At 42.6% G+C, this 25,728-nt stretch overlaps 1 protein-coding gene across 2 annotated transcripts in view; it reads right to left on the bottom strand.

Moving 5' to 3' along the window:
* The window catches only part of filip1l (filamin A interacting protein 1-like), a 62,242-nt gene that overhangs the window by 5,173 nt on the left and 31,341 nt on the right, over positions 1–25,728 (bottom strand). The window contains exons 1-2 of one of the 2 annotated variants that reach the window (XM_034098437.2): positions 8,440–8,622; positions 1,365–4,200 (exon numbers count right to left, since the gene is read on the bottom strand). In XM_034098437.2, the coding sequence (XP_033954328.1) occupies positions 1,365–4,085 (2,721 nt within the window). In that variant the 5' untranslated portion in view covers positions 4,086–4,200; positions 8,440–8,622. Of the gene's footprint in view, positions 1–1,364; positions 4,201–8,439; positions 8,623–25,728 lie in introns of those variants that run through there. The other variant, XM_034098428.2, reaches the window with a different exon arrangement.

Below are 25,728 nucleotides of genomic sequence, written 5' to 3' on the forward strand. Positions count from 1 at the left end.
AGTTATGAATGCATTATAAGTTAGTTATGATGTAGTTAAAACAATATTGGATGATAGTCATTTTTTGTGTGTGTTTTGGACTGAGATAAATCATGGGTCAAAATGGACCTTTTGAACACAACACAAGGGTTAAGGATGTATTTGTCATGATATGGTGATTACAGAGAACAGCACCAATAAGAGATAAAGGAAGACTGAATGTATCGCCTGATTCACTTATGTTACTAATTTAGTTTGTCATTTGACAGAATTGTTTAAATCACTTTTACAACACTTGACATATAAGTGGGTGATGTTATCTGAATGGTAGCCATGTTTCAGTAACCTACAATCCTAACCATGTTTCATTCATTCGTGTTTACAGACGAGAAGAGCAACTTTAATTCTACAACATGTTGCACTTTCTATAATCACATATCAAGCAGCTGTTTGAGTGTTAAAGGTTTCAAGCAGGGTTTCCATTCTATCATTTAGGAGAACAGCGAGTTCACATCATGCTGGTTCTCACTCTCATCCGTCTCTTGGTTTCTGTGCCCTGAATGTAAGAAGAAACTATGACCTCAGCCTATGATCTTAACTCAAGCAAGCGAACACATGTCGGAGTCCCAGAAGGTTTTCCTGTCCTCTGGTTAGTGTGAGCACAAAGGTTTTACAGACAACTCTTCCATTGGGTATTATTTAATTAGCTCTAACAAAGTCTGCACAGTCTTTATGTTCAATTCTGAGAAAGTGAATTGAAATATGTTGTTAACACACTGTAACGTAAAAACATTGGATTGAAATTTAAAGTGTTAAAAAGTTACTGTGCATGCGCCAAAAATCATTTCCCCAGATAATTATTTTGTATTTATAAACATTTATAACATGCTGGATTTAGTGAGTAAATGAAATTGGCAAGCATTGATGACAAACTATAAAACATATATTTTTTTGCACACTTTAATCCTCAGAAAACCAAACAACGTAATCATAATGCAGTATGTGTAATATGAAGTATAAAAGCTGATACGATACATCAGTGTGAATATCTGCGCGGCAAATGTGCCACTGAGTACAATACAGTAAGTGCACATAAGTTAAAACCAGGTGTCAAATTAAATCAATATTTCTAGTGCTTTCAAATGGTATTGATCTCTCATGCAGGCAAACAAGTATTTCAATTTAATCACACAACCAAGCAAACCAACCAAAAAAAACATTCAAACCACGGTTTAAGTTCATAAATCACGGACAGGTGAAATGTCGGGGTAGAGACAGGTTGGTAAGGGTCTACGGTTGTAGTGGGTCTCATGGGGAGGACTCAGTAACAAAGGATGGGATGGAGACTTTCGGGGGTTATGAGGTCACTCATAGACATTACTTACTGTAATTTGTGATGGCCTTTGGATTTGGGTGGCGGTGGGCTTAATCGTGATGCTACTTGTGATTTTGCTCGTGGCTTTGATCGTAGAATTACTGCAATTTGCAATCACCTGCGTCCTTTGCTCCTGGAGTCCAGGTGTGTTGCACGGACTCAGCGTTTGCGTTGGAGTGCTGATGCTCTGAATGAACGGGCTCCCTAAGTGAATGTGGATTTTGTTGTCCTCCGTGGTGAAGACGCTCGGCCCAGAGCTGTTCGACCTCTGGATCTGCCAGTTGCTTTGCCTTTCTGGGGTCACGCGGAAGACTGCGTGCCCTCCAACGACCTCCAGTGGCTCCGTGGAGAGGGAGCGTTCAGGGGTGCCTGTTGTGACTGACACTATCTGTATCGGTGAAATGGCTCTGTCTGGTGTTACGGAGCCACACGAGTCTGGAGACATCGCTCTTGAGTATGCAGCCATATTGAAAGGTGATAGGGCCCTGTCCGGTGAGTACAGTTCATCGGAGATGGGGGACCCTTTAGATTTCATCAATGGGGAGATGGATTTAGCATTGGGGGATATGGAAGCATTCTGGATGATTGTAATTCTTTGTTTGGGTGGACCTCCGCTTGTGGGTATGACAGCAGTGCTGGTGAATGACTGGGTGTTTTCTGTGGTCGGGCTGGTGATCTCGAGCGTCGCTGTGTTATGTCCGTGGTCAGGAGTCACTTTAATGTGCAGAGGCTGCCCAGGGCTGTGGGTCAACACCACATCTCCAGGCTGAACGTGGTTGCCATTCTGCCGTGGTTGCCCTTTACCGTTCACCTGAAGGGAGGCGTCTTTGTTTTTACCAAACGGGACTCGAGCTCTTCTCAAGTTGTTTAGATTATTTACATTATTTAAAAGTGAGGGGCTGCACTTGGTGAGCTGAAGCTCATTGCTGTAGTTTGCATTCTCCTCTGCTTCGCTCTCGTCGTACAGCTTCCCGTTCACCACAGCACGCTCCAGGGGGGCCATTGTCATCGTACAGTTGGGAGACATTAGGTCCTGGGGCTCTGTCTGCACCTCCTTGGTGGCAACATGAAGGTCTGAAAAGCGCCTTCCATTCATGCCAGGGCGAAGACTTTTGCTAAAGCGTCTATATCTCTCAAGCTCTCTGTTGAGTGTCTCCATTTCTCTGGCCAGCTCTTTGTTTCTGACTTCCTGTTGGGTCAGCTTTCGTTGGAGTGTCGAGTGGTCAGTTTTCATGCGGCAAATGGAGTCCTCTGTCCCCATGTATTCATGGATCTTCTCCTTCAGAGCTGCTACTTCCCTGGTCAAATGACTCGACTTCGCCTCCTCGTCCTTCAAGCGTTTATAAAGAACATGCTCTTGGTTGCACTCTTTCTTCTCAGCCAGCTGGTACTTTGAAAGTTCATTTCTGGATATTTCCAGCTCCTCCATTAATGTCTTACCTTTCTCTTGTTCACTGTTGAATCTCTTCTCCAGTGATTCAAACTCCTCTGTTTTCAAGAGGTCACCTTCCACCACCTTCATGTCTTTTACTTTGTGCCTGAGGCGTTCGACCTCCTGCGTCAAGTCCTTTACTTTGTTCTCTTCTTGTTGGAAGCGGTTAGCAGTGGGGGACTTGGTGTGGTCCTCTTTAGCTCTGCTTCTCACGTATTCTCTTTCTATGTTCTCAAGCGATTGCAACCTCTTCTTCATCATATTGATCTTAGACTCCAAGTCATTGCTCTTCTCCTCTTCAGCACTCAACTTGGCCTTCAAGTCATCCCGTTCCTTTGTAGCGCCGCACATTTTGTCCTGAAGCTCAGCCTTTGACCTTAGGGCTTTCTTGCTCTCGTCAATCAGCTTCTCTGTGACCGAGGTCACCTTGTCCTGTTCAGCCTGAAGTTTGCCAGTGCTGTTGTGGACCTTGGTCTCCATGAGCTTGAGCTTCTCTGCCATTGCCTTCCTCTCATCCACCAGCATGACTGTCAAGGTCTTTAACTTGGTCAGATCTTCCTTCAGAGTCAGCTCCGTCTTTCCTAGTTGACTCTCAGCATCCTCCAGTTCTTTGACCCTGACTTTCAAGACTTCCAGCTCACTGGTCAGAACCTGTGACACCGTCCTCTCTTTCTCCAGGTTACTTTTGAGAGAGTTGCATTCTTGTTTGCTCTTGCTGAACGCGTCCTCTAATTTCTCCAAGTCCATAATTCGGTGGTTCAGTTTATCGACTTCAGCCTTCAAGCTCCGGCTTTGAGTGGCCTCTTTCTCCAGTTTCTTGTTCAGGTCCCTGCAGTGGTCCTCCATTCTGATCAGCTCTTCATCCTTTCCCTCCATTTCAAGCACCCTTTTACGTAACTCTTCGAGCTCAGACATGAGGCTCGAGTTTCCACACTCGCCACGGCTGATTTTGTCTCTCAGCTCCAGCAGTTCCTCCTCTGCTCTGCGCAGGGTCTTGTTGGTCTCCTCCAGGTCATCAAGCTGCCTGCTGAGAGTGGACAGTTTGTGGCGCAGCTGCCTGTTTTGTGCGTCCTCGCTGGTCAGTTTGGCAGTCATGGTCTCTTGTTCCTGATGGAATCGACCGGAGTGGTCATGCAGCTCCGCCTCCAAGCGAAAGACCTTTTGCTCCTCTTCCTGCAGCCGGGCATTAGCTGAGCTCAGCTCCTCCTGGGCTTGCGAAGCGGTGACACTCAGCTCTTGGAACTTTGCTGTTTGTTGTTTCAGCTGCTCAGTCAGACGCTGTTGTTCGTCAACCACCATCAACGCAAAGGACTTGAGTTTTGTCAGCTCCTCCTTCAGACTTTCAACCTTTTGGTCGTTTTCCTCCTCCTTTCTTTCCTGGTAGGCCTTGTCCTGATCAATTAACAGCTTCAATCTGTAAAAAAAAGAAAAAAGGGAACCATGAGCAATCCAATTCAGAGCTTGGAAATAGAAATGGCATATCCGTTTAAAACATTAGTGAATGTTTAGTGTTGCGAAATTGTTACTGTCCCTTGCTGTTTTGATAACTTCCAGTGAATTCTGGAGCAACACACATTGAAATCATTGATAAAACTAACATGTCAGTCTTCATATGTTATACGTGAAAGGCGCTTAAGAAACTCTACACCCCCACTGTCCTTACCCATTAGGCCCACTTCTCCAAGCCCTGACACATCATAAACACTGTTATTTCCCCTGCATTTCTGCGGAGGACTAACATGTTTATGTCATGGAAAATTCAACACTTCATAAAAAGCATTACTTAAACTCTCTCAGGTTGGTAATCTGAAATACCTGTGGTTACTTTTTTCTTGTTCCCTTGTTGCCAACTAATTCTCCCATGGCTTGGAAACCTACGTTCCTGCTGTACATATTAAGCCTCGAGTTAACAATCAGTTTCCATCCAGTTGAGGGTATAACACAAGGCCGATGAAGTCCTCTGGGAAATAATTGGGCATGACTGGCATGCAACAAAATGTTGATGTTAACCTCAGGAAGTAATGCGAACAGATAAGAGGAGCAATATTGTTTAAAGGAAATTTCAAATCAGGATGTACATGAATGCTGACATGGAGGAGATTGCACAAAGGCAAGTACAATGGTTATTTGAAGAGACGGTTTTTGCACATGAAAGCAAGTGGTATGCCATCCTTAAATCTGGAGACCAAACCAAAGGCTGAACAGGTGATATTTATTCAACTACTTCTCACATTGTCTCATGAGTACAGAACACAAACGATGTTAAGGTGCATTGCATGTGTGCCAGTGGATGCAGTTGCAGTTTGTGCCGGGGTCAGTACGTCTGGTGCATACATCGCCCAGGCAACAGTCCCGGGGGGGTATGTTATGACTGCTGTGTGTGCAGCTGCCAGGCATTTCCACACAAATGGCCCCCTGGCATGGAACAATCCTTTAATTAAGGGGTTCCTCTACTACCAACCCCTTACCCCCTCCCTTCTTTAACCACCTACCCTCCCTGTTTTTTCCTGATACATTTAAAGGAATTCCCCCATCTTCTAAAGGCAATTACAGTCCCCGAGTTTATACAGAAATCCCCCCACACACACAAACGCACACTTAGGGATCACTAATTCCACATGTACACTTGGATTGTGGGCCATGATGTAAGTGAGGAAGGGTGGGTCACTTCTCAGCAGTAGAGGGTATGTCATTTCTTTCTTCAGTAGCAGCTAAAGGGGGGGGGGGGGTGGGGGGGGTGGGGCACGTTTAACTGCATCCATCTGTTTCAATTACATTCAGACCAAACAACATCCTATAAAGTATTATAAGAATATGCATATTCATTATGAATGTGGTGTGGTTGGTTAAGGAGATGTGTGTGGCTACGTTTCCAGAAACTAATTCACTATTATTACTTATTATGAAATATGCTGTAAACTTTATTTTAAGAGAACCGTATCCTGTTCAAACTGGAAATATGTGCCACTCAACCAGATTATGTTAAGAGTCTGTTGTTAACAATAATAAGTACATTAACTCGATACTCTTACGTGATACAAATGACTTATTACTTATACGCTGTGACATTATGAGGGCAGATATTGTCCTGTTCATTATTCAAAAGCTTTATGTCCTGCTATTTAGTTTCAGGCTATGAATACAACATACAATAAAGTTGTTAACCCCATCACCAGCTACTACCTACACGTTATTGCGTTGGAAAAATAATAATGAAATAGAGAAATATATTTTATTTCTTTGTATTTATAGCGAATTCAGTAGCTTTACTTTGACTTAAAGGCCTCATGTTTTTCAGCAGAATGTGTTCGTAGACCCCTTTTTAATTTGATGGTATGTGAGTATTCCGGGTGTACATCATGGTTACTCTCAAGGACTCTGGCTTACGAGTGTTGTGCCAGGAGCCTCTACTGAAACATGCATGTGTTGAAAAATGACATATTGTTTTTCACAAAGGGTTGTTTGCGTAGAGACACTGAGTTGCTAAGCAAAGCAGGCAGACATCCCGCTTGCAAAATGTCGCCTGTATAATCACTGTTTACTCAATCTCTTATCTCAGTCCCTGATGCTTTTCGAGTGAAGTCATCAGCCAAAATAGAAAGAACATGTACTTTGTTTCCTGGTAAGACTTGAAGCTAAAATGGATATAAATCCTTCATCCTTCTTGTCTTGGACACACACGTAGATGTTTGGCCAAAAGAGCCAACTTTTTTCTTATTACATTTGAAAGAATTTCATATAGCAGGGGGGAAAATAGATGGTTACATTTGGTGAGGGAATATTCTGACCCTTAGCTAACGCTGGAGACCATTCATTGTTGAATGAGTAGTAGCTCAACCGACCAGCGTCTGCCATAAGTCAGCCGAAGCCGTTGCCATGTGCGTTCAGGGAACACATCAATATGACTTATCTTATTATGATCTCATCCGTCCACGTTTCCTTTCCCAATCCGCTTTTATCTCCGTGTCCTAAAAGCGCAGACATGGCTACAGCTTGAAAGAACATTACTTTGGAGGAATACACTTTAAAATGCTGCACATAAAGATTGCGACATCGCAGTTTCATGGCTATCAACATTACAAGTCACCTCACCACCCACCCTGTGCAACCTTTGCAATACAAATCATATTCCCCTTTTAAACGCCTGACATCATGGGCGTGCATGTTGTCATGGAAAAGGATTTGAGTCATTTCGTGGGTTAGCCAAATGTCTTAACTTTACGGGTTGTTTCTGGCTTTGGTGCTAATGTATTTTTGCCTGTTCTTAAAATATAAGCATAAAGGGCATTAAAAAAGAAAAGGAAACATCCCGTTGTGATCCATCAGGGAGTCACGACGAGCCCCAGCTTCACAGAGGGCTTCCCCTCTCTTTACGTGGCTCCTGGAGCTGGAAACTGTGGCTCACCTTCCATATGTCATTTCCTCACCACAAGTGATTAGGTCATGTATGTACAGAGCGATATATCCTCGTGGCCACCTCCGCTTTAACATGTGGATTGTGGGCCGATTGCCCTCATGTGTGACACAGTTTGAAAGAGGGGGGAGCGCTGATTGATGCTGTGCCTGTACTGAATGTAAAGTCCACGCGGGCTAAGTGATATGCCCCAAGAGTGCAATCAACATGTGTGAAATATGTAGCTGTGATATTTATTAACTTCCTGCTTGTGATGAAATGGTTAATAGAGTGTTACCAAAGAAGACATTGGTGTTAACTTTGTGTCCTTAAAAGTTGTGCGAGTTCAATTATGCAGTATTTTCCAAAATGCTGAAAACACGTGATGGAAATCCCCCATACGTCTTTAATACCACACACCATTATCTCCGTAAAAACATTTACTGCTTAATGCAGACACGTTCTTATAACGTCTCCTAATTTGACAATTTCTGTATCAGTTAGAATTTCATCTTGACTTTCACAGCCACATCCAAGAAATGAGATCAGCGGACAATAAAAAGCTGTTAAAAGTACTTAAATATCACAAAATATCTGGTTCTAAACAATAAATCGGCTGTACTATACATACTATTTATATGAAATATAGTTAAATTAGGTTTAATCTAGTTTCTGCCATACCGCATCTATTACAATATCCTTTTTGTTCTACTACACACATGGGACGCCACAAGATCCTACGATTTCTACGATTCTATTACCTTCAGAAATTCCTCCCATGGGCCAGCAAGGTGACATGTTTAACGCCACTTTCTGATATGAAAAGATGTATCACTGTCTAAATAGTTTATATCTAAGTTTACAATGCAGCATTTTTAAATAGCTTTCCCTTCAGATTCTGAGCAATGAACCAAAATGTGTTTTAGCATTCATTCATCACTAAGCAAAATGGATTGTTCCTTTTTAGGGTTTTACTGGATCTGAGTTCCAGATATAGTGTACATACATTTCAGCACGCAAATCAATTCAGTAAATCCCATGAGGTACTTACAAAATGAATCTACTTTAGTTACACAATAAAAACATGAAAGCCGAAACAGATTCTATTAAAAACACACCATAAAACTTACAATTAAAAGTACAGAAAACCAGCATGGAAGGATGCTACGTTTCAAATGTATCACTAAGCCAAGCCACACATGGACAACTCTTTTAAAAAAGGACACATAAGATCTCCGTAGTAATGTTCAGCATGCCTACCTCTGCCAAAGGCTTCCCCAGGTTCACTGCCATAAGCTCATTATCTTGCCGTACAACACCAGACGCTCTACTCTTCCTCTCTGTGTGTGTCTCACTCTGAGTAGCTGTAATGTGGGCATTCCTGCAGGCGGCCCAAACAATAAGGGATGTGCTCCCTGCCTATGGACCATTACATCATCACCATGCCCTTAAATGGAGCTTTGCATTGCGGAGGCTCGCAAAAAGGGGGTGTGCTTGCTCGCATGTGGAGCTGTGTTTGAGTGCGTCTCCTAAAGTAACTGTTTGACTAAAGGATGTGTCAGGAAAGAGGGAAAGTTTTTTTTTCTCCACGTATGTAATGTGTGAAATATCTGCGTGCTCCGTCACTGCTCCGGAGGCAGGGCAGGAGGTGAAGACAGGCGAGGAGTTCCAGTTACACTGTTTTCTTCTGGCTCTTATCAACACAAGTCATTTACTCAGTCAGGACAGGGGAAACAATCTCCTTGAAAAGTTATTAACAAAGCCTTGAGAGAATTCGTAATCGTGATGAAGGACAAGACAAGACTCGACAAGTATCTTTTAAAAGTGAAAATTATATTTTTTTGTAGAGATTAACATGCGTGGTTTCATTTGAGTAGCATCACAATGTCAGTCTCACTAAGGAAAAGAAGTTTCTTAGTTTATTGTTCTATTTTCCAGGAATTTAGATTTTCTCCCAATATGTTCCCTTACACCGGCTCTATACAATTATCTTGTATTATTTAGAGTAAGATTTGGTGCATTTTGTCAGTATACATCAGTATTGGAGTACGTTTACAGATCCTAATCAAGCTGCAATGTCGAAATGTCTTTCATTTTTTGTTTTTCTTTTAATGTTTCTTTTATTATCTTTTACTGTTTTTAAATGCCTTTATCTGAATTTTTTTCATTTTTGTAAAGCACCTTGAATTTCCTGGTGCTGAAAGGTGCTATATAAATAAACTTGCCTTGCCTTGCCTTGCAAAGTGATAGCCATGCCTTGACAACTTCACAGATTTGTCAAGGCAGAGTATAAAAGTAGTTAAAACTATAGGTAAGTATCAAATTAAAGCTAATCATGTATAAGTGCCCGTATTATAAGCAAGAGATTTATTGTTTTTGTATAAGACATTTCCTTTTTTGGCCCGATATTAGATGAGAAGCTCAGTTAGCTTAGCATAAAAACTGGTCACAAAGGAAACCAGTTAAGATCAAATATGAGCCAGCGAGCACCTCTAAATCTTGTGCTAATAACGACTTCCAAGATAGCTGCAAAAGTGCATTTGTGTAGTACTTGGTAACTTTCCACCACTAGGAATCCACAGCCCAGGGAGGCTATCTGAGGCGAGGCTGGGGTAGTCAAACACCTGTGGGTGCATAAGTGGCTCTGAGCTAATGGCTGCACAAACAAAATAATGGATTTTTCAGACAGCGGCGTAATCCTACGGTAAGTTAGCACACATTGCGTTTTATCAGTGGCGCATTGTTCCGCTCACAATGCCTCAGTCTTAACTTCTATTATCAGATTGCTCTAACGTCACTCAAACATTTCAAAAGCAATAACTTGTGACTAAATCCATCTGTTAAAGTCTTAACACTGTGCGTCACCTATTGTCACGTGATGGGAGCAAATTGATAGCGAGGTTATTGCTTAGCTGTCAGTGTTTCTATTGTTAGGAGAAAGATGTGGTTTCAGCCTGTAAGTGCAGTTCCAACTCACTCCAGAGGTGCTAGACAATAATAAGGGCAAGACTGTTCCTGCTCCATGCCTACTAAATGAAACATGACGTTACAACCTTGCCAACCAATCTGAGGGACGCAGAGATTTCCTGGTTTCATTGAATGCTTCACTTGGCAGGGTTGTCATGTAAGAATACAAAAAGACAGCATATACCTTTGACCCGCATCAACTCCGTCATCTAACCTGGCTTCAGGATTTGACTGAACGTTGGCCAACAGCTACGCAGCACACTTACAAGTCCCTGGTTGTTCTCTCTGTGCTATCATTAATTTCCAGCCTGATGTAATCACACATCAGATGGAGAATAATGATAGGAAACGAGGCTTGTGTTTAGCTTTAAGTCCACAAGCATCGACTAACCATTGTAACCAACTTCTGGAAAACTTTTGAGTCCAGAAATGTCAAACAGAAAGCTAACATCTCTGGCCAAGAGTACTGCGAGCTCAGTGTAATTAGGTGTTGTCCAAATGTTGACGAATCCTCAGCGTACACACTGCGACCTGAGGTTGTTTAGTGGCAGATGGAGCCGCAGCTGTAGCCAGACGCGACGTGCAAATTCCTTATAAGAGGTAAACCGAAAACATGTGTCTCGGTGACTTACGTAAAAGGCTTGCAATTAATCTCAGCCTTTTCTACCAATCGTAGGAGACCATTGTTGGACGATAGTGTATAACGCTGTGTGTCAACGTTTGGATGGCCAGCGCCAATAGAAGCCAACGATAGCATTTATTTTTGGTGAGGAACTCGCCATGTTGCCTTTGCAAACAGTTTCGAGAATACAAGTCTTAAACTTGTCATTCAATACGCTCTGATGGGGTCGACTTTTCTTAAAGCGCCATATGTCAAATGTGTTGTTGACGGCCAAACGCCAGGGGATCAGAGGCTGGAGGAGTACTAAAACAATGACATGGTATTAACTCTTTCTTGCCTCTCACAAAAAACACGTCTGATGTCAGCTTGTAAGCATGACAACTCGATTGCCGAGAGAGCCATTTCCCCTGAACCACACTCAAGTCTTAAAAGCGGTATTCTAATGCTCTGCCAATGGGAATTGAGGAACTGTAGTGCACACTTGGTTCAAGTAGGATTGATTTCAGGCAATTTAAAACACAATATGTCAGTGTCACAGAATCCAACGACTGCTGACCTCCAGCTCCAAACTATAAGTGTGTGTTCTCTCCCATTTCCTTGCAACAAGCTGTTCTTGGAACAAACAATTCGTAGATTCTATTTCCGGATGTGGACATATTCGGGTACTGTGTACATGAAACATATGTTTGGGCTCAAACACAAGAGCAGGCCACACAAACACGTTTGCTGTGACAAGCTTCTGCCAAATGGCAAATAGTGGGGGGGTGATGATTTATTATGTAAGCCCTGTCGCCCTGACGATACGCAAAAGAATGTGGAGGTTTGGGATTGGATTTGCCTGAGCTATGTGTGCAAGGCGGTCATTACATCTCAAAGCATGGTCCTTCGGCATTTCAACATGCTGGAACTTTGAAGAGTATTCAAACGGCTAAATATGAGCTCCACGGATGAATGAAAAGATGTATCTGCTCGATGAAGCTGCAAAGCATGTGTCATTGGAGAGACTAGTCCACGAGGTCAGACCGACATTACTTTTCTCAAAAAACACAGCTTTAGGGTGTCTTCAAATCCCTACCATAGAATTGCAACGTTTTATTTCTGAGTGGGGACCTGTGCTGCATGTCTTCCTCTCTCTAGAGCAGGGGTCTCCAACCTTTCTTCACCTGAGAGCTACTTTGAAAAAATGAAAGTGGCCAAGAGCTACTTGCATCGCATCGCTTACATTTATTCACAGAGCACTCATCAGTTGAATTAAGCTACTTTTGTGTGAAATCAATACCTAAAGCTTATCTAAAATCTTAACTTCACATCTAGGTCCAAAAAAACTACAATTTCATATTTCAACATATTAATATGGACAACATAGTAAGTACTTCACTGAAGATTCACATACATGTCCAATAGCAAATTACAATGTTTTCACTTCTTATTATGGCCCACATAGTAAATACATCGCCTTAATCACCACCTTGCAAGCATCTTATGGCACGTGTAAAATAAGTGCATTCACTCTTTTTCACAGTTAGTGAGATGACGGGCGCTGCATGGAGTCTACCTTAGAGTGGTCTGCTGGACCCACTTAGGTTCACTCTAATGGAGTCATTTATGTTCATCAGTCGGTCTTGTTCTGTATTTAGATTTCATTCATGTCATAAAAAGCTGCTTCACAAAGGGATGTATACAGAACCAAATAAAGCAGACATGTTCAGTGCTGCTTGGTGATGTTCTTATAGTTTTCTGGATCTACAAGGCTCCAGAAATGTTGTGAGTTTTGCTGAGACTTAAGCTGAACATGATTTTGGAGATTTATAACCTCCATCTCCATCTCCACAGGATTGACACTGAACAGTGCAGCCATCTTTTCTTCTTCTTCGTGTTGACATGAAATTATAAACCATAATTAATCAATTGTAGGTCTAGCCTCCCTATATCTGTGTGTGACATTTTTCCATCCTCAAAAACAAAAAAATAATGCTTCTGCAGTCCAGCTGCAGCTTCTAGCAACGGTCTTCTGTTAAAAAAAGGACACTGAATGTCCTGAATGTGGCATCACACACATGACTTGAGTCTGAACGGTCTGAACACAGCAGACAAGGAGTATTTACAACAGCATTATAAAAACAAAAATAGTGCATGTGGGTGCTCACTTACATTCTCTGTCTTGCTGTTACATGAATCCCATGAATGTATGAGACTAAGTTAGCTTCATTATATCTCAATCAGTGGTTAAGTGAATAATACAGTTTCTATCGGGTCACTGTCAGCCTGTCACTCATTATTTTCAGGAGGGGGCGGGGCTTGGAGGAACGGAGAGGAGACGGTGATCGCAGAAGCTTTCCTCCTGCGTTCACAAACTTTACACAAGTATTTATCAACTGAAAATAGCAAGAGGACTTTCATACTCTGCAATCCAAGACTTGATTAAATCCACCAAAAACAAGACATTACGATAACGAGTGTTTTTCAAAAACACAAATCCCTCCCTGTGTGTCTCTGAGCCGCAGCGACACGGACTGATTCAGAGCGGGTCATTCTGCTGGTGCTGCTGGAGAAAGCAGACTGCTCCGTGTGTGGTGTCGCTGTGCCGCTGTCACGTCTGTTCCTTAATCTCTGTGTCACCGACCAATTTTATATTCGTGTGACAGAAACAATTCTAAAATAAAAAAACGTTATTGTCCGGCCGCGGCCGAAAAATCAAGAAGCAACGTTACTACGCTATAATCAATAATCGAGCGGGGAGCTACTGAAAAGCTGCCCGCGAGCTACCGGTAGCTCGCGATCGACGTGTTGGAGACCCCTGCTCTAGAGTCTATATCTACATTGTCACCATCCAATCAAAAAGCACCAGAAAAGATTTCTCAAAGTGAGGTCCAAATATCAACTTTAACCACAGCATTATACTTATTATATATTATATATACTTGGTCAACGGCTGAATGTTTTTCTGACAAAAGTCAAGAGGAAGGTGGAAATTAAACCATAATGACTTTCTTAGATCTCATAGATGTATTAGTGCATTTCTATTCTCTTGTTTAATGCTTGTTTTTAGGTTTGTGCTAAAGAACAACAACTAAGTGAAAAACGATTTGAATGATCTCTGAAGTATTGTATCACCAGGACAAGTCAGTGGAGTCGAGGTAAGACATGTCAGGGGACACAACCATGAGAAAATATATTTGTTAAGGGGAAAGGATCTTTAAGGTTACGAGACTCAAGTCATGATACGAGATATCTCTGATTTCCGTTACAGTCCCCGTCAAAAGAGGACAGCTGTGTGTGTGTGTGTGTGTGTGTGTGTGTGTGTGTGTGTGTGTGTGTGTGTGTGTGTGTGTGTGTGTGTGTGTGTGTGTGTGTGTGTGTGTGTGTGTGTGTGTGTGTGTGTGTGTGTGTGTGTGTGTGTGTGTGTGTGTGCGCGCCGGCTGGTGTCTGATATCTAGCATGAATCTGATAAACCATTAATGAGCAAACCAGATGGACGCGAGGGCTCTGCTGCCTCACTGTGTGCACGTGACACATTTCAAGATGTTCTTTTGGAGCAGCGGAACCAGACGCAGTCATTTGTCATCACGATGTTGTAACTGTGCCCCCGTACACTCAGCGCTGTCTGACACACACGTGCTGGGGCCTGATTACCTGACATACCCACGTGACATCACCGCCTTGTAATCAAGTCCATATGGCTGCGTCCCTCTTCTCCCGGTCTGTCTCTATCTCTCTGGCATTCTTTCACTCTTTGTATCCACCCATGCCTCCACATTCTTCTGACTGCTTGTTTTTCTTTTTTATACATTCTTTGCTCTTGTCCTTGTCCACCGCCTCTGTCTGCCTCTTGCTTCTGATCTCAGCCTGCGCCTCAGCATGGGCTTCGCTGTTAAACTGGAAGTGATTTGGGTTGCCAGGCTCCAACCCTCGTGCGGACGTGTGCTGGCCTTTTATGGCCACAATCTGCTTTTACGGCCATTCTGTGGCTCAAGACCTTTTGCTCGTGTTGTGATCAACTGTAGCTCAGTCCAAAAGGTTGCTGTTGCCTGTCAGATGTTGGCTTGATTCGTCCGTGTTCTCCCGCTTTCACCTGCATTCTCTTTTGTCATGTTGTTTTATGAAATGTCTCAATCTTAAACTATATTAGTCTGTGCACAAGTCATGTACTTTTTAATTCAAAGTTGACCTTGACCTTGACCTATCCCCCTTTTTCCAGTTGGAACACGGGGAGGTTTGTAGAACTAAATATGTCTACAATCCTTTTACTGGGTTATTCTTCTATTCCAGATATGTGTCACTCATTCCTTTCAAAGAGGAGCTGTGTGAAGCTATTGCGTTTAGACATTTAACATTCAGTCTCAGAAAATGCATTGTTTTAGGCACCAGCTGTTAAAAACCACACATGTTATTTTCTGTTGAGTCTGAATGTACCTGTCTCCATAACTCACTGTCTTTCTTACATAACAAGGTTCTTTTTTTTTAAAGAATATCTCATGCACCCTCGAGAAACCATACAGTATTTTACATGTACATGTTATTCTCTTGGGGGAGTTATTTTATGTCCTATTCTCTGTACATATTGGGAGTACAATGTTATTCACCCACCATTCCAGACAGGTTACAAAGTGTACACAACACAGCCAATATTTCTTAGATCTTGACAGAACAATCTTTCCCAAAGCCGTCGATGGGAACAAATAGTTGGCCGTACCCTACCCGCATTACAAATGAATAACGTCATCCCACCGTGGCGGGATATAAGATTATAGGCAGCTTCAGATTGAAGGGCTGGACCAGGTACACAGGCTGTAATTTACTCACTAACAACAGCTATTGCATAACAAAGGATCACACGTGAAATGAGAAAGTAAGAGAGGTGTCTGTGTGAAGTCCACCGGCCAGGCGTGCTTCAGTTGGTACAGCTGAGAAGCATTACGGCTCGCGCACTTAGAAGTAAATCGCCATCATTTGAGGTCGTTCCCATCAGTGTTTGCACAGACTTGGTGGCTTTACAGCAGGGGCTATGCAGCAAGCCGCAGCCATGACTTGTACTGAGTGGCAAGTCTCTGCATCAGATAGAAAGATCAAATAATACCTATATAAAGATATTTCCCTAATCTTTCCACAACAAGTACCCCTGAAGTTCATGTACTTGGCAGCAAAGTCACAGGAGGAAGGACACACACACATGCAGTAATCTGTCCATCGGCAGGTGAGCAGGCAGATCTACTTCCAGCGACTCTTTGATGCTGTCCTGATGGATTAGCATTGATCTCAACCCGTCTGTGGACGCGCACCAGAGGGACTCTCTAATCAGATTTCAAGGAGCTAACGCGCTCAAGTTGTCAAGCTATAAAGCCCCTGATATATCTCACACCTGTGTGTTTGTAGATGTACCTGGTGATCTATTCTCTTTGAGCTATTAGAAGTGTATTCTCACATCCATATCATGAACCCCCGGCCGCACCTCTTTCCTAATCAGCCCCTCAGCCAAGCAAAAGGTTGTGTTTAAGCATTTAAAGATAACTGCACTTCAAAGCCTGCGGCGCCGGGCGGTGTTTAAAGGGGACAGCGTCTAAATGCCGGTTCAGCCTGGAACAATGACAGTGTGACCGCCAGCCAGTGTCTTGATATGCATCGTGTTTAAACTGCAGTGGATCCCACCTACTCTTTCCAACACGTGTCTTCTGGTGGAGTCTTACATCAGTGCTGTGTAGTCTACTCCTCCTTGGATACGGACCGCATTCACTCATGCTCTGACTTATCTACAAACACTGTCCAACATCTTTAAACACAGGAAATGGCTTTCCTAATATGATCATCCTTTCACAACTGCGTTATTGGAGAACGAAATCCGCTCTCGTCATGGGGGTGTCACCACATTGCTATTTCAACACGAGCCTGATGAAGTGGAGAAACTCAATGCTGGCGTTGGCATCGTCACAGTGTGTTAACCTGTGCCTATTTAGGGTGTTCGGCGAGAATGCTTGTACTTTTCTTTCTTACATCAGTTCCATTTTGATGCCAACACCTTCTGTGGAAAGCAGACCGAGTTCAGTTTGAGTCGCCGAGAGGCTAAGCTTGGCTTTACAAAGAGAAAGTCCATACTGAAGCAAGATCGTTTTACGAAATGTAATAAACAAAATCACAACGCAGTAACTACTGTACGGACAAAACGGTCAACAGAAAAAATGTATATAAATGTACAAAAAATTGTATAGACAAACCATGTGACAATTACTGGAAGTGCTCAACAAACAAACAAAAGTGACATAAACAAATAATAATACTAATAATTAACTTGTGCTAAGTAGCATTATGGCAGCTACAACTATGTTGACGGTTGCTGCCTCAATTCAATGTGATTTTGATCCTAAATTCAATTTGTAGTTCACCTGGAAGTAGTTTTGAATAGTTCCTAAATCGAGCTTTTGCTGACGAAAGTGACTCGTTAGGGTGAAGCTAAGTGCAATAAACGCTGATAGATATATTTGTAAATGGCCAACAATTAACTTTCATGAATTGTGTCGGCTACAGTTGTCATAGGAGCAGCTGGACACCATGTTAGGGACCAGTCTATCACACAATGCTCTGTCAATGGGAACATAATTGATTGTGGTATTAGTCATATCCGATTGTCTGTGTATAAAACGAGACCTTCAGATGTACTAAAGTGCGTTTCCATCCATCTATCGCTCTGCCTGTGCCTCCACGTTGTCCCCGTTATGACACGCCCTGATGAAACTCTCCAGATGTCCCACTCCATCATGTATCTGAACCCCTTGGCTCGGTTCCCTTCCAGAGAAGAGCCAGGCCTCAGGTGACCTCAGTGTATCTCAGTGATAACACACGTCAGCGGGTCGAAGGAAACGACCGGTCATGCTTTAACTGGAGAAATGCTATCGGATTAAAACAGACAAATATGTGTTCTGTAAATCGGCCAATCGTTTCCTCATTCCTTCCAAACAACCCGCACGACTGTTATGTAAACAATCCACCCGTGTAACTGGAGCTGAGGCAAACATGACGAAACAAATGTAAACATTGCAGCTATATTTAAACATTTCTCGTAATGTTTAATATGATTTCCCAGTGCCGTCCACTGCCTGCTAGAACAGCTTCCTATCCATGATTTATTAGAAACGCTGTCCCTCCCTTTCACCGTTTCTCTTTTTCTTTTCCTCCCTTGGTGTTCTCTCAGCCAGATGCTCTCTCACCCGGGACCCTCCCACTCGCTGCTCACCTCTTTGTGTTCAGGGGGAATGTCAATGATAGTGATTTTGGATGCAGGGTGTGATGCTGTGATAGTCTATGTGATCATCTGTCTCAGTGGGTGCGTTGGCGTGACATCACCCCCCCCCCCCCCCCCAGAGCGCTCACTGGGGGCGTTTTGGGATACTGGACAAAAGCTCTTTCTAATGTCCGCTCACTTCCTGTCCGTGCGTGCATCCTTTCTTAATGTACTGTAATGCAGTGACTTGGCAACTGGCCTCACATTGTCTCTGAATTAATGGAGAAGAAGCAGACTCGTACCATTTAGTCATCGCGCCGTTGCTTCAATATCTCAGAGATTGTTGTCATCCCAACATCTGTATTTGTTGTCTCAACATTATCATCCCTTGAAAGGACATGTTTTATCTTGGCTATGTGTCATCCTCTGGGCTCCCGTGGGTTGCTTTGTCACTAGAGAAGGATTGTCCTGCGGAGGAGGTCATATATAATTGGTTTCAGTTTAACTTGACTCACATGTGGAACCAGATCCTATCCTAGTATAGAGCATAGTGATTGTAGTACACACATCGAATACAGCTTAGTTTTCAACATAGTATACATAGTATTGTACACAGTAGTATTCTCATATAAAGCATAGACACTATCGTCAAAACAGTAGTGATTATATAATAATGGACGGATTGTGCAGGATGTCCTGTGTCTCATCAGTTCGGCCAACCAAAGAAGACCAAGAGAAATTAAGTACACAACTTAAATAGTTTGATGTCATGTAAAATCGATGGAATAAAGGAATACATCACTGGTCGTAAATATACACTGTTTTCACAACCCATGTTAACTTATTATGCACTTTATAACTTAGATGATGACCAAATATGTATATATGCTGATAGTTATTTTACTCTTATTTTTATTTATCTCCTATTTTTATAGTCTTTTATTATTATTATCATTATTTCCTTGATTTTATGTTATTTATTTTAGATTTTATTGATCTGTGTGAATCTTTGCTGTACTGTTTTTTTTTCACGCTTACCCTGTTGCTGCTTTGTACAACTGAATTTCCCCTCGGGGATTAATAAAGGTTCATCTTATCTTATCTTATCTTATCTTATCTTACATGAATACATCCATCTCCATATGTGTGTACTGAAGCCAGTAAACGGATATCTGTCCCTAGTATTCTTTAGGTCGCCTTTTTCATTCTGCAACCTGGTTTGAAGAGGTCAGACCTGCTCCATGTTGTGCTTTAACCGTGACTTCACACCAAGCCACTCCATAACATCTGAAACCTCTCAGGGAAGCAAATGAAGGCGTGTGTTAAGGACACTGTGGTGAAGTGCAGCCATGGCGTTTCAGTGTCCCGGTGACAGAAGACACTTCTAAAGTTGATGAAGTGCCCTGGTGGGATACCTCAGTGCATGCAAGGGGCTGCGCGAAAGCCTCCCATCAGCAGCGTTATTAAGGAAAGGCCTCAATGTTGGACTTCAGCCCGTCTCTTGTCTGGTTGATGCTCACATCTGGAGGGATTCCAGCACTGAGGATTATGAGGTTTAGCTTTGTCCAGTGTTGATGAGGATCAATGGCGATTCTCTTTTCTTTTAGTGCAATTAGCTCTGGCTAGCCTTGAGAGGTTTTACGAGATATTTCAGAAATGTAACATCTGGATCTGTAAATACACTTCTGTCCTCTTCTGTTCTGAGTTATCCAATGACATGTTTGCAAATGTTAAAGTTGTATTATTTAGCTGCCCCATTAGATTTGGGTTTGGCGAGCATTCATTCTTTTTAAAGATAGTTAGACAAGGAAGGATTATGATTGATCTCTGCATGCCACTCAGCTCCACCTGTCTACTTTGGGCTTAACTGGGGCTCTAAAACATTGTCCAAATTAACCCTAAAATAACTTTTTCAGCCAACTTCGCATCAAATGCCTACCTTTCAACATTTAGTCTCACAAATGCGCACTGAGCCGTTGTGTACAAAGGGTTGTATATTTGTGTGTTGGCTCGAAACCAAATCAGTTTTTCATTTGATCCTAAAAATTGCATTTAATTTCCCTCTTCCCAGCAAAAGAAAAGCTTCCAATTGAAATGCAATATACACATTTGGATGCCATCCAGTCGCTCTGAAACGACACCAAGGCCTAACTGAGCAAAAAGGATAAGCAGCTGAACCCGTTTTTTTTATATTCCAGGCTGAGCATAAACTGGCTGTAAAATAAGGCTTGTCGAAATGTGAGCTCATCATTTTCTTTGTTTCAAAAAAAAAAAAAAAAGGAGTGGGCTTTGGAAATGAGCTCACGCTGTACTTACATTAAATGAAAGAGATCCAGGCATAGCATTTATTGTCCCTCTTGTGTCCTGACTGCAGGTACTCTGGTACACTGTAACATCAGTGTCTTTCTGAAGGAATGCGATAAGAAGCCTGGCTTTATTCAAACAGGAGACTACAAAATAAATCATACGTAAAACATTGAACGTTACACTCGGCTCTTTCCAGAAGCCTCGTAAGGGTTTTAGTATCCAACCTTCCTTGTCTCTTTGCTGATAGGCATACTTCCTATTTCTCCTACTTCACGAGAGGCTCTTGAAACTGGATCGACCCTCCAAACCGTTTTTCCGCCCTTTAGTCATACAACCCACCCAGCCTTTTCTGCCAGCACTAGTTGCTTGGTTTCAATCCCAAATCTCTTGAGAAGTCAACCACTGGACTTCGACAAATGTCTGATTTCATCCCTGGCTTTTATTGTGCACAAGCGATCTTAAATCCTGCTGCAAAATATTATCTCGCCACGTCCTTAAATTAATCCTTTAATGTTGCAATGATATCAAACAACGTGCCAGCGTTCACTGAGGCTGCCAGGTCAACGCAACTCCAGGATTTCTAAGTCAAACTAAATTGACTGCTTAACTACATTTTGGAAAAATGCATTGCAATTGAGGTTTTGGGTTAGGATCAGAAAGGCAGTCTCACTCTGGGAATGACTTCTAGGATGAATGGATGCGGTTGGCTGTTTTGGGCAGAGGAAGGTGGACGTTTTTTTGTTGTTGCAGCTAAAGAAGAGTATTCCACATCGTCGTCGTGAATATAACTCATCAAGCAGTGGCAAAGACGTTAGCTTGGCACCGCTAGTCCCCCTCCATAAAAAGGCTGCTTTTGGTTTTATTTTAAGTCATGCATTGCATTGAGAGTTAAATTACATTCCTGCAATGTTTTACGTAAAAGATTGCTCTTTTATGAAAAATATCATGACTCACAGATAGTTTAAAAAATGTCCTCCCTCTTTGTTATTGAGGGATAAGGTGTGTCTGAAAAGATAATGTTTACCTTTGTAGCTCAACCCTGAAAAAGAGCAGTGCCAGCTATTCTCCAGTCTCATAAGCTAACAGGAAAACCTTCTCATCAATCATCTCCAGCACCTTCCATCGGGTCTGGGCTGAGGGAATTTAAAACCCAACCGTGGCTCTTATTTCCTGGGCAGTCTGAGAGTCTTGTCAATATCCCAGGATGCACTGCGGCAGGGTGGTCCCTTTGACAGCTCTCTATTGTTCCCTGCCAAACTGTCAATCCCCAAGTTTAAAAAGTCGGTTTCCATATCACATCCTGACACCTCGACTGGTTCTCTCGCGGTGATTTTGTCACCCCCACGATAACCATAAAGTCACTTCTTACTTTCTCTTCCTCAATATTTGATACGTAACGCGGGGATTTTAACAGTTAAAAGTAGATGATGAATGTTAAAGAATGTGCACATACAATTCCAACTTCCTAAGCTGCAAATAAAAGGCTGTAAACTGCTATAAACCTTAATAGTAGCTTTGTTTTTTCAGACTAACTTCGTCAGGGAAAAGTAAATGAAGCCCTAAATGTCCCTAGTGAACAGTTACCACCTCCAAATCAGGTGTTTCCTGAAGTTACATGAGCTATTTCAATTGTACACAGTTCCCATAAAATCCCTCCAGACACAATGACTCAATAAATAATATAAGTACAGTTAAAATAGCAAAAGGTTCAACGATAAGCTAAGTGTGTTTATACCACAAATGTTCAGCTTGATATCGACTTGTATGCTTCGATGTTGTTTAGTTTTGTGTGGTTGTGTTGTTGTACCCAGTTGAGGTAAAGGCGGTGTGGAAAGCTCCAACACAGGAAAGTGAAAGCAACAATGGTGGCATACAGTAAATCACTAACGCTGCAGAGGAAGAAAGATAACCAAAATAGGTATTTTTTGCGCCAAATACAGTCCCAGGGGTGGGGTTTATGCGACTCTTCCTCCCAGTGGGTGAAACAGGATATGACGTCATGAGTTGTGTTCAAATGATGTATTAGACTCATCTGCCATGGTCTTGCCGTAAAAAAACATTTTCTAAATATAGACGTCTACACAATTGGACTTCTTTTTGCGCCCAGTTTAACTGAACGCAACTTAAATTCTCTTTTTCATTGTCCTCGCTTTTTAAACCCAGAGTTAGACTCTTGGGCCTGATACAGCAGTGCAGCAATCCTGTCTTTGTTCAGAAGCAAACCACCATTGATTAATTTTCCCTGTTTGCACAATTCATCGCTCGGTCCCCATAGCCCATTCTCCACAATGAGACATTTGAGTTGGCAGATCTAGGCAGGCTCTTTCCTCCTCCTCCATATTTCACTCACTATCAGGACAGCTCGTTGGCCGGCAGCACAGGCTCAGTCTCATTGTTCAGACTCTGCAGCTGCCAGCTACAAAGACGTAATGTGCAACTTTCTCGCCGTCGCTTCCTTCCAGCCTGACAGGACGGCAGGGAGAAATGACTTCCCTTTGCCATGTGTTGCAACTCAAGAAGGTGTCTGCTGGAACAAATGTGAGAGGAAGGTAAATCAGAGAGATTAGTTCTCGCTGGCAGGTAAACGTATCCTCCGCAATGTCAAGCTCACATGTCACTCTGTGGCTTTCGCTGTTGTGTGTTGCAATTGAGTTTTGCCGTCTCTCACTGTCTCCAGTTCGAGCAGAGGCCGTGCGTGGTTCACAGCAAGCGGAGAAATGTCATGCTAACTCGACATTAGCCGCATTTTTCCTCGTTGACCCTGGCCCTCCGCCCTCGGTGCTATTTCCTTTCACAAACAGAAGATTAGCTCGTTCAACACCCCTGCAGATTCCTCGTCACCACAATCATTTGTCAAGTTCTAGTCAGTTGACCATTCACTTGTTATTGTTGTTGTTTACCCTGACAGACGGTCGAAGTCACATGCTGCTCAAATGCTGTGAGAACCCTTGGCTGAGGCCTTGTTGCCAAAACAAAGATATACCTGTTTTGTCCTTGTTTAGTGAAATAATATCTTAACAGAAACACGTTTGTAAAAGAGTATTTGACTCTCTTACATACATTCTTGTTAGGAAAGGTTATTGTTCCACATGGTTAATGCAGATAATGAGACAACACCTTCTGCACTCTGTTGACTTTGTCCTTTCCTAAACTGTGTGTTTTCTCACGCTCACACAGAATTGCAACATTTAAAGTCTATTTTAGGCTTTTTTCTCTCATTTATAACAAGTTGGAAACAAGAAGTAAGTCTTGCGTCCCTGCGGTCGGTGAGGCCTAATCGCTGCATTCTGTCAGGGAGATGTAATCACATTACGCCATGGAACGACTCTGGGCCAGATTACCACCTAGTTTGCAGATGGAGTGGACTAATACTAATACACGCACTTTAAGGACAGGGTGTGCACATAAAACCCCTTTCATGTGAGTGCTGTCTTTTACCATCTTCTGATGCACCACTCCCCCGGGGCACCTTGTCTCTAACTTTTTAAAGAATACCTTCATTCTGTATGAGATAGCTCCATGATAAATGAAAAAGAGATTGTTTATCGGGAAATCATGAGCTGCTTTAGCTGTGTTCAGGGGGCCGTGCTGAAACCAGAACAAAACAAGCATTCAAAGGACATGCTTTGCTCGGAGACACGACACAACAGATCCCAAAGGCAAAGCGATGAGCTCATTCCTTTCACCTGTGAACAACAGCTTCCCTCATTATCTAAACATCTTTGGAAAATCGTTTACGGTCATTTGTCTGATCATGCCATGTGTGTATTTACACTACTGCTTACAACAACGCTTTTCATGCATTAAAGCGTTTATGTAAACCCTCCAGGCTAAAACCTTTTGAATGCAAGTTTTCTTATAATCGTTTTTTTAAATACATAGCTTTAAAATAAATCGCAGTCAATGTCTTCCAGGTTTGGGATAAAGTTGTGCAATTCGACAGCTGTTAAGGTGAAGTGAAAGAAGAGGAGGATCCTGCCAACCTGACAGTTACAGGACAGTCAGATGAATTAGCGTGAGGTGGAGGAGACAGTGGAGCAAGCTGCTCTGTATCTGGCCAAAGAAGAAAAGGGAGTGTTGGCCGACTTAGCCCAATTAGCTAGCCACTGACGTTCACCTACGGTACCACAGTCTAGATACACTACTGAGTTGTACCACGAAAGAGCCACAACTCAAGTGAGGGTTTTTGAGCAAGGTACTGAAGCATTTGTCAGAATGTGTTTTGAGTGGAGGCTGCGTGTCATATGTGTGCTCAGAGGGTGTCCCTGAATGTGTCGTATCCGTGTGACTCCTGACCTCAACATGCTGGTGAGGCTTCAAAGCGTAGAAATATCTGAGTCGCGTCATAGAGACGAGTCACAGTAAGCTGTCCTTCCCATAAAAGGAAGTGTTGGACGCAGAAGAACTGTGTGTACTTTCCCGTACCAGCCTTTAATAAACAAGACTTTTTTTAGAAGATGTATTTGGAAACTGACCAGACGATTTCTCCATCTATTCCTCATATCAAAACCTGGCCTTGAGGAGGAATGTATAATATGCATTGCAGCAGGAGGAATACAGGTGTGCTTCAGGAAAGCCTCAGCCATCACATGTCAGCTACAGTTACTGATAGCATCCTAACAAGCATCCTAACAACGCATAGGTGGGGACAGATCTGTGTATATAGAGTCAAACAGCTGCTGGACAACTTCCTCACAATCTTGGATAACTTTTCCTTTTTTGTCTTCATGCAGGGCTCACCACCTGCCTCTGAGGTGAACCTGCAGAGACAGGATCAGTGATAATTAATAAGCAAAGATCCCAGATCGTAAACAAATCTGTTCAGTTTCAAAGAATAGGGCCGGTCTTGGAAATAAGCATCTGAGAGACGGTGAGGACATCGCGGAAGAATGTTCTCCATCTGATCCACACGAGTGATGTCACTGCTGCAGTCAGCCAGATGGCACGGGGATATGTTGTGTGCCCTGCGAACCATCAACATGGAGGGAGGTCATGTGGTGTCATGTTAGCAGCTACCTGGCTTTGGAACTACACTAAGAAAACTCAGTGATAATAACTTGTTCTTCGGCCAGTCAATTACGTCAACGCGCTGTTGTTTCATATCCTCTGCGGGCTGTGTTCCCAGCGCTTTGTTTCTATGGCAAATGAACAACTGTTGAGCTTCATCGTGATGACTAATTGAATACAGGAAATACAAATATTTTTGGGGGAAACTCCGCACATGTCATTACGGTTAATCGTGTAAGGAAATAGATGGACATCAACACCCCCGCACATTTGATTCATGTGTTGTGTATGCTGTCATGCAGCCAGGATCATATTGACATTGATATGGCCTCACACAGTGATTAGATCTTAACATACAGCGCATGGACATAATAACCACTTTTGGTTAACTATCAATATCACAACATATTTTTTATGAAAACATAACAAAAAC

Source organism: Pseudochaenichthys georgianus, chromosome 2, assembly GCF_902827115.2.
Source record: "Pseudochaenichthys georgianus chromosome 2, fPseGeo1.2, whole genome shotgun sequence".
Lineage (NCBI taxonomy): Eukaryota > Metazoa > Chordata > Actinopteri > Perciformes > Channichthyidae > Pseudochaenichthys > Pseudochaenichthys georgianus.